This window comes from Gavialis gangeticus, unplaced genomic scaffold, assembly GCF_001723915.1.
Source record: "Gavialis gangeticus isolate Ggan-Ray unplaced genomic scaffold, GavGan_comp1, whole genome shotgun sequence".
Taxonomy (NCBI): Eukaryota; Metazoa; Chordata; order Crocodylia; family Gavialidae; genus Gavialis; species Gavialis gangeticus.
The window spans coordinates 10,877,415-10,887,101 of NW_017729001.1; the positions used below are offsets into that span (position 1 = coordinate 10,877,415).

At 45.6% G+C, this 9,687-nt stretch overlaps 1 protein-coding gene across 1 annotated transcript in view; it reads right to left on the reverse strand.

Moving 5' to 3' along the window:
* RAB35 (RAB35, member RAS oncogene family) overlaps positions 1 to 6,819 on the reverse strand; it is a 15,662-nt gene extending 8,843 nt beyond the window's left edge. The window contains exons 1-2 of the mRNA XM_019506783.1: positions 6,482 to 6,819; positions 5,632 to 5,755 (exon numbers count right to left, since the gene is read on the reverse strand). Coding sequence (XP_019362328.1) covers positions 5,632 to 5,755; positions 6,482 to 6,644 — 287 coding nt within the window. The 5' untranslated portion in view covers positions 6,645 to 6,819. The remainder of the gene's footprint in view (positions 1 to 5,631; positions 5,756 to 6,481) is intronic.
* Between the last annotated feature and the right edge of the window lie 2,868 nt (positions 6,820 to 9,687).

Here is a 9,687-nt window from a genome sequence, read left to right on the forward strand (position 1 = left end):
TATCTCTTTCCCTGCATTATTTTCTTTCCTTTATGTCATCTTGTTGATGTGTCTTGGAGATGCAAGAGACTGCTCCAGTCCTTGAACCTATGCATTTCTATGTCCACTTGCTCTCTCTGTACTTCGTCCTCTATTCACCTCCCCCAGCCTTCTCACTCTATCTGTTTATATCTTAAGTTCTTCTCTGTCCACCTTCTGTTTTACATTCTGCTCCCCAGGGTTGCCAATTCTTTGTTTTTTTCCCTGTGTTCTGATCTTCATCCCATTTTCCTCCCTCCCTTTCCCAGGCAGTTTTCCCAATCAGTCCCTATTATGATGCATCATGACACTCCTAGACATGTGTTCCCCCTCAAATCGCACTAAACCCAGTTTTCTTCATAAATTTAAATTATTTTGACCAGTAATATCTTTATCCAGAGTGCGCACACACAGGCAAAAATCTATCCTTATGACTGCAACATGCACTGCATCCACCTCCAGAAGGAAAGCACATTATGTCTTGTTTTGTGATCTCCCATCATCTTCTAAACACAGCCCAGTACTGTTCCAACTTGGATTCTGGACACAAGATTTACTTCCAAAACCTTCCACTCAGAAAGCAGGAGAGTTTCATAAAACCTGTTTCAGTCTGAGCCTGACCCACTACTTCCCAGCAGCAAGTGAGCACTGCAGTCACCTGCACAAAACTGCTATTTTTGTCCTTGACTGAAGACTCCCTCATTACGGCTTTGCAGAATTTTGAAATAAAGCGTAGCCCTAGATCAGCTATTCTCAACCAGGATGCCATGCCACCCAGCCCCTGCGAGAGGAGGTAAACGTTCTCTTCCTCACTCTAGCTCCCTGCACATTCCCCAGCTACCTCAGCAGTGCCCATGGCTGCCTCCGAGGACCGTTGCTACCACCACGTCCTGCCCCCTAGGCAGTCCCTGTATGGGCTGCCTCCATGCTCCCAGCAATGTGCTCTGCTGCAAGTAGATACATGGATGGAGCCATGCTTTGCAGCCCAAATCATCACCTCCACACCTCTCATGCTCCTGCAGCCAGCAGAAGAGACTGTGGGAGGGGTGGGGGGAGACAGCATGAAATCCTGCAGGATTAGTCTTAGTGGTGGGGGCACCCTTTCCCCCTCAGGTACAGACTAGAGGTGGGGCAGGGACAACAGACAGTGGAAAGAGCTCCAGGACACAGCAGGACTAGGCTTAGTCCTCCCCACTCTCACATGGCACCAGCCAGATCAGTACTTCTCCATTTTTCAGCCTCAAGGCTCCTCCAGATCTTTTCAGAACTTATAGCTTAGTGACTCAACTGGGGTCCCACCAACTTCAGAAAAGTTATGAGGGCCTTGAGGCTAAAGGAGGTAGAGAACCACTGCCCTAGATTAAGCTAAGTAGTGACTGCCCTTCCAAGGCATGTCATCCTATTCTATATCACCCATTTACCTTCCCTAAGAGTTTGTATCATACACAGCAAATTAGACCACTATCTCCACCCAGTAGAGACCAGTACTATCAATACAGGAACTTTGTGATATACATGGTGTCTTGAACACGTGTAGCTGCTTACAGAAGTTGCCTTGTAGGCTTTGGCAACTGGATAGGAGACAGATGGGGCTTTTGGCACGCAGGAAAGAGCGGGAGTTAGCTTTGTGTTTCTGGCAACCAAGAGGCAGTTTTGATATTAAGGAGGGGGATACCTTGTCTCTCTCCCAACCCCCTCCAAGCACACACACATTTTGGAAAGGATAGAAGCTATTTTAAATGGGGGCATGAAGAGGGAATAAAGTTCTCATTGCCCACACACACTAGCAGATACTGACAGCAACTTGCTTCTCCTAGTTCAGGATCTGTGACTACATCCAATAATGATGTACAGTCACTTGATGTTTCTGTTAAACTGAACAGCTGTAAGACAGCTGCTGGTGTTTAGCACAGATATTAGGCTTCAGAGTCAATACCCCACCGAGTTGAATGGAGCTACCCCCCTCCCCCCCAGCCTTATGTTAAAGCTGAAATCCTGGAGTGCAACGTTCAGACAAAGTTGAGGGGGAAGGAAGAACCAAAATGATGAAGTTTACACAGCTGTGTAAACACAATATGAATGTGTTCTGTTTTTGCTATGAAATCTTGTGAAAAAAAAATGTTAAGATATAGCACAGTATTATCAAATCATTATACACCAATGTATTATGATCTTCAAAACTGAAAGAAAACGCATCTTGCTGCTATTTACAATTTCAATCCAGTTTAAGTTGCTGGCTTTATAAAATTAGTTCTTTTGCCTTTCTTAATGCTTTCCACAAGTTATTTTGCTTCAGCAGCTTCTGGATTACCAGAACTAGATTTTAATGATTTCCTGTTTTTAGCCATTGATTTCTCATTAGAGGTGCATCGATATATCAGTCCGTATCAGATTGGCACCGATAAAAGGAAAATTGATCTTATTGGTAATCTACATTTTTGGCCACTGTAGCTGGTAATGTCATTGATAAATGCCATGTGCAAGCATATAGCTGCAGCATGCACACGGCCAGAAATGCAGCTTGGCACTTTGGAGAGCAGTGTCTGGCTAATAAGTCTGTGCGTGGGAAAGGGCCAGGGGAGGCAGATGGAGTCCTGCATGGTGAGGAAGGGAGTGGGGCAGGGGCTGGAGCTGCACAGCCAGGGCAGGGTGCAGGACAGAGCTGCTTGCAGCTTATCTAGGGGGTTGAGAGGGGGGCAGATCCCTGCTGCTGCATGTACCCCGGGCAAGGGATAGGGGGCATGTGCCTCCCCAATTTATGCATGGGGTGATGGCAGGCTGCCTGCTGCAGACTCGAAGCCAGGGGCTGCACCAGCTTTTTCCCAGCAGGGGGGTAGGCCAGGGCTATGCTCACAGTAGGGTGGGGCAAGGCAGGGCAGGCAGCAGTGCTGGGAGAGGGAGCTATGAGGTGAGCTATGGCCACCCCAAAATTTGCCATAGCCCCCCTCCCAGCACTGCCACCCATCCTTCCCCAAGCACAGCCCCAGCCCAGCCCAGCCCCTGCCAGGAAGAGGCCAGCACAGTCCCTGGCCCCAAGTCTGCAGCAGGCAGCCCACCTTTGCCCCATGCATAAGTCCAGGGGCATGTGCCCCCCATGCCTCCCCCAGGGTGCATGCAGCTCCTCCCCCCTCCCCCTGACAAGCCCCACCATGGCTCTGTCCTGTGCCTTGCCCTGCAGCTCCTGCCCCCGCCCTACTCCCTCCATCCCCGTGGGGGCCTTGATCTGCAACCACCACACCCCTTCCCTCCCCAGACTTACCGGCCACATGCTGCTCTCAAGCTGCCGGGCTGCATATTGGCTATCAGATAGGCATTGGCCGATATGGTTGGTTCAACTGGCCATCAGTATCAGCCAAAAGGTGCACCCCTACTGCTCATCAGTTCAGTCTGCTCTGAAGCACTTCAAATCCATTACTATTATTGCCATATATGCTCCAACTTCCAGCCTGTATGCCATACTTGGCTTATTACTGTGCAAGTGAACACTGGATCAGAATTTTGCAGCCAAAAGGAAACGTTAAAGGAAAGCCATCCCCCTATAAAATTAACCTCAATCCGGCCTTTGTTGCAGCAATTTAAGCCAGTCTATTACCACTCCACCCACTTTTTGATTAGCCAAGTCCTTTTGTAAACTCTTGAGACAGTTACTGGTTCTACCATTCAGCGTTTCAGTCTATGCAGATCAACTGCTGTGCTGGTTTGACAATCAAAAGCTCTACCAGTCCAATCTTGCCATCTACTATCTATACAAGCAATGTGTGTTCCCCCAAAGGTCACCTTGGCCACTAGAGATTACAACGAACAGAAAAAAAAAAAAGTCAGCAGGGTACTCCAGAAGGAGCCAGAGCAAACCACCTGGCTGGAGGGAAGATTTGCCATTATAATATAGAAGGGGCCTTGGAGCAGTTTTTTCCAAGTATTCACCCGAGATATTTGTCATCCACACAAACTCAGTAAAAATGAAAGTACCCAAGCAGCTATGTATAGAGCTAGATATCTTTATGGATCACCTATGGAAGGCTGTATGGCCAAAGCATAACAACACTGCGAACTGACAGGGGATCACTGGGGGCCTGTTCCTCTCCCGGGTAATAATATCGCTTGCTCATCTTCAGCCTTCCTGGAAAAACCTATGAAAAACAGCAGCAGTCTAAACACTAGGAAGTGAAAAACCCTCATGGAGAAAGTATCCTCTAACACCCTTGAAGTGTCTCGTTTTTAGCTAGCGAGTAGATGGAGTAGCAAAAGATTTACAAATTGTGTTACACACAGACAGCTCCATGGCTATTCTTGTCCACAAGAGGAAGTTTCTTTTCCTGGCATTCCCCACTGAAAAACCACAGTGCCTAGTACTGAATGTAGCAGGCATCAGCCTCCTCAGTTTCATTAACTCAGAGCCGAGTACTGAGTGTAGACTCTCAAAACAGGAAGTCACTTTGCTGACTCAGCACTAATTCAGTGTTGTGACTGGCCCGTGTTGCACAGCTGATAAGAACTTCAGCAGTGCCTCACTGCCTCCCCCTCACCACTTCCTGTCTGAATCTGGCCGCAGCACTGAAACAAGAAGTGATGTCATATACAGGAGCCCTATGAGAACTACCCAAGTCTGTTCAAGAGAAATCCTTCTATGAAACAATGAAAGCAATCCAGCAGTAGCCATATGGGAACACAGAGGAAAGGGGTGGAGCATGCATCAGGCTCTGTTCTCCCATTCCTAATTTCTGAAACCCATCCTGATGTCAGCCAACTGCTTCATGCTTTTATTCTGGATCAGCTACCTAGTACAGTTATCAGAAACAGGGCCTTCCTCCCCGACAGAAGTCAGTAATGATGACAGGCTCCTGGGTCCTCCTACATTTGTGTGTTTGTTTTTGAAAGGAAACAAAAGGCTCCTCCTTCCCCAGCACAACCCTGAAAAGGCCTAAACTGACTGCTACCAGTTAGCAAAACCAATTCATTCTTCTGAGTTCTCAATGCTGCAGCTGCAATTTTGGGTGTGGCTTCTTCAGGAACTGGAAAGAGCTGTGCACATGCTGTTCAAAGGACAACTGATGTAAGATTGAACTCAAACCAAGGAAAGAGAGACTGATTTTCTCTTGGCATCTGTTCCAAGAAAACTTCACACAACATAGCCCACCCAGCAAAACAGTTCCAACAGAAAGGCACATGGATGCTGAATGCTTAAATTCTGCATTAAATTGCAAAGATAGTGTGACACTTATTACTTTGTACCTCTGTAACATATTCCATCAAAAGATGCATTTTACTGAGAGGTTATATTAACTAGTTTATATAGAAAGGGAAATGTTATCCCCAAACTTTACAGTTGGGAAACTGAAAGCAGAAGACTTAAGCAACTTGTAAAAGGTCATTCAGGAAAATCTGTAGGAGAGTTTGGAACCCAGAAGTCCCTACTTCAAAGGAGTACTTTAACTGTAAACCCATCCCCTCCACATGCCATACCAAGAGGTAAGAAGAAAATTCCTGCAGAATGATACAGAACAGCATTAATCTGAGAAACTGCCACTCTACAATGTCCAAGCCATGTTTTTAGTAGTCTACAATAGCCATGCTTGTAGCCAACTGTCACATCAAAAGTTCGGCTATACTCACGTTGATGTGATAGTCCGGAAACGCTCTTGTCCAGCTGTGTCCCAGATCTGTAATTTCACCTTCTCTCCATTTATTTCAACCGTCCGGATTTTAAAATCTACTCCAATTGTGGTAATGTAGCTGCCTACAGAGGGGAAGGATGTATGCAAGTGAGAGCCTGCCCTTTCATCCTCCCAACATCAGATTCCACAATATTTACCACGACACGTGTATACACCATGTCTAGCAACAGCCTCAGGGGGACCCTGTTCCTCTGTCTACTCTAGCTGGTCTCCTTTTAGATAGGCCTCTTAAGTCATATGTATAACAATTATTGATGGCTCAAGGCTATTTTCACCAAAATTAAATTCAACAGCAAGAAGTCTAGCTATTCTGCAGCTGCAGTAGACAATAAGCAATAAAAATCCTCAAAAGAAGGCTAACATTCACAGATATTTCACTCACAGGAATCCAGAGGTCAATATTTGTAGCAAGTACCTGTGCAATTATTTTTCCTTTAAATACAGTCCATTTTAATAGTTTCTTTTATGTAAAGTCATTGAAAAGGTAATTGAAAATAGTTTACCTACAGTAATCAATCAATCCAAATCCCACAGGTCCAAGAGACAGTGGACATATTAAAAAATTAAGCTGGCTTCAGGTTTCTATATTAATCCAGAGACTGAGATTTTTGCTTACAACTGGTGATTAAAGTAAATGGCTCATATGGCTGATCCAAGAGAAGTGGTGCTGAAAAGATCACAGATTTCTAGTACTGCTAGCTGTGTCAAGTGACAGAAAGACAGCTTGCAGGGTTTGGCTGGTCCTTGGTTACTTTGCTATTGGAAATGAATTAAAAAAAACCACTTACCTGAGAAAGTATTATCTGCAAAACGCAACAGCAAGCTGCTCTTGCCCACACCTGCAACAAAACCAAAAAAATAAAAATAAATAAGAGTGCTGAGATCTGTACTGGAACATGAGTAACAGATGGTGTTATTTTGTCCCTTATTCATTGTATTTTTGAATCCCATCTAATTCCTTCTTCTGGCAAGTAACCTAGAACCATCAGTGCCTGACCAACAGCCTTCAGAGACAGCTCTAGTACAAACAGAACTTTAGGCCACATCTCAAATGATCCACTGTAGGTGTCCAAACCATTGTTACATGCACCTCTACTGCTATGCACATGCTCCAACATCATTTCTCCAATTAAACTGTTGTACCCTGCCTGGGCACCACTGCCTGCCACCAATTCAGGTCACATACATTCTAATACGCAATGAAATTTGGACTGCTTGGACAACAAAACTAGGAATTAGTGCTGCCAAGCTGTGATTTAGTGACTAGTTTAATGGAAGGCATCAAATGTTGGTCAATGCAGCACACACAAATTGGTACAGTTGTTAGAAGGTCAGGAACCATTGTCCTATGAAGATCATCCAAAATACGCTTGCTCCATATCTAGCAAGAAGCAACATGCATTCTATACTGCAGATTTACTCTGAAGCTGAGCCCCTTGCCAACATGTTTCAAGTAATACTTTAAAGTACTTTAAGCAAGGAAAATATGAATAAAGGTGCTACACAATCCACTGCCACTTCCCCATTTAAGCATCTTGGGTTTGTTTTTTTAAAACAAAGAGGTGTGCATCATAAGAAACTGGTCCCTTCCCATGCAACCTTGTGTATTTGGGATTAGGGCACCCCAGACTGTCAACTCTGTGCACCAGTTTTAGAGAAGCCACTTAACTCCAGTTGGCCAACCTGGTTCTGGTGTTCCTGTTTAGAAGTTAACTTGGCAAGTCTTGCTCAGAGAAACTAGTTTGTTTTATTAACACACACTCTGTGCACACTCCTGCAAAGGCTTTGTGCAATGCCAATTGAAAGCTCCTGTAGTTCTCAGTGTCCTTTTCAGATCCCACTAGATGACCTGCAACATCCAACCATCCCATAACCTAAGCCCCCCTTGCCAAGAGCTCAAGGCTAGCTCCTTAACATTCAAGAAAGCCATTCCAGCTTCTGAGGCCTATAATACAAAGATGACATGAGATTTAATTGTACTGACAACTGTGTTCAACCAGCCAAAGGCGAAGCATCCCAACTCCAAGAAGGTGATAGATCACAGACGAGTTAGATTCAACCAATACCCAACATGAATGCATTTTTCTATCCCTTACCTTTTCCTCAGGAATCAATAAAGGATGGAAGTAAAATGTTTCTGGAAACTGGGTTCCCTCTTGGTGTTAAAGAGCAATCACTCAAAATCAATACTTTAGCTCCAGAGCAAGATGTAACTGTACAAATCCAGAACTACAGAACTCCAGTTAAACAGGCTTTAACAAAGAGCTGCACTTGATTTGTCTAAGTAACAGTGAAAAAAGTGTATCACTTTGATAAGAGCACTCACTTCACAGCAGAGATGACAAGCAGGGACAAATATTTTTGTCAGACAGCACCAGTGTATTAAAGAGGAAGCCGTCTGTAAGCAACACAGTAGAACTCTATGGGCTGCAAATTAACTGAACTTTGCCAGGCTGATCTGCTTCAGCAGTAAATAATGACTTGATCCACAATAAGCAAAGAGCTCCTAAAGAAGAGGCCTCCTGAAAGCAGAAGGTTCTGTATGTTCCAGCTGAAAGACATCTCACTAACCAAGCACTACCCATGACCCACAATGCTCATGTATAGAGAAACCACATGGCAAATCAACCCCACTTCCTATGCAGTTATTTCAAGCTATGGAACAGGTCAGTGGAGCATCTTCCACCCATGCAAAAAAAAAAAGAAAAGAAAAGAAAAAAAAGAAAAGTAAGCAACCAGTCTTTGCTGACTGATGTTGGGATCTGCCACAGGACAGTTTCAGCACTGTAACCAGCTTTCAAAACAAACCCAGCTCGAGCTCAATTAGAAGAGTGGAAGCAGGAAAACAAGTCTAGCTATGGATTAGCTACATCAGTAATTCCCACCCCCCGCCCCAAGCTTTTTCACCTCCTCCCCCAAAAAAGACTGAGTGCAATTCTTGACAACAAAAAAAAGTTCTGTGGTTGGTTTGTTTAACTGGCCTGTTTAACACCCCCCAAAATTCAGATTTAAAAGTTCTTTAAATTCTCTCACAACTCTACACTAGGGAAAGCTGCTGATGTTTCAACCAATCTAACTTCAATGCATTTTTCTATCACTAGCCTTTTCTTTAAAGATCAATAAATGGTGCAAGCAAAACATTTCTCAAAAAGAGGGACAAAGCTTTCCCTCTTGGGGTTAAAGAACAAGCACTCAGAATCAATACTTTAGCTCCATCATGAGATTTAACTATACAAACCCAGAGCTGCAGGCATCTATAATACAGCTGCTCGCAGTGAACAGAGCTCAGTGATTAGGGGCTTTGCTCAAGTTAAGCAGCAGCTGTGAACTGTACTCGGCTGTTTGAAGACAAAAACAAAGTCTTTTCTAATACAGATTATTTTCTCTTCAATTTGCCTGAAACTGACCACTAGGCAAAAGAGCCACTGCTTCTACTTAAAGTAGGGGTGCCGAGGCCCTTCCCACTTCCCCTAAAAAGTGGATACTTAAACAGGGCCTTATATAGCCCTATAGCCTTAAATACGGCTGCTTCTTATGGGCACAGGCAACCACTTTTTGACATAAAGCTACAGAGGTGACTGATCCTGCAATCGTGCGATGCTTCATTTGCAGTCGAGTGGACCTGCACTCTGCGTCCACACCTCAATGAAGAGACGCCATGGACGTCACCTGCCAGTTCGGGCTCCAGGCAGGCAGCAGTGGGGAACAAGGCTGACCGAAGTCCGGATGGCAGGCCAAAGGGCGCTTGCCCCAGGCCCCCGCCCCGGGGCAGCCTGTGCGCCTGAGGGCCACCCCAGCCTCTTGCCTCCGGAGGCGCTTCCCGTCCCTTCATGTCGAATCCCCCGTGCGAGCTGCCCCAAGTACAGGCCCAGACCAGGCCGGGGCACCAGGCACAAACACGGCCCCGGCCCCAGTGGGGCAAGGCCAGGGATCAGCTCCTGGCCCGGAAGCGGGAGGCCCCACCGCCCCGGCCACGACTCAAGGCCGCCCCGCT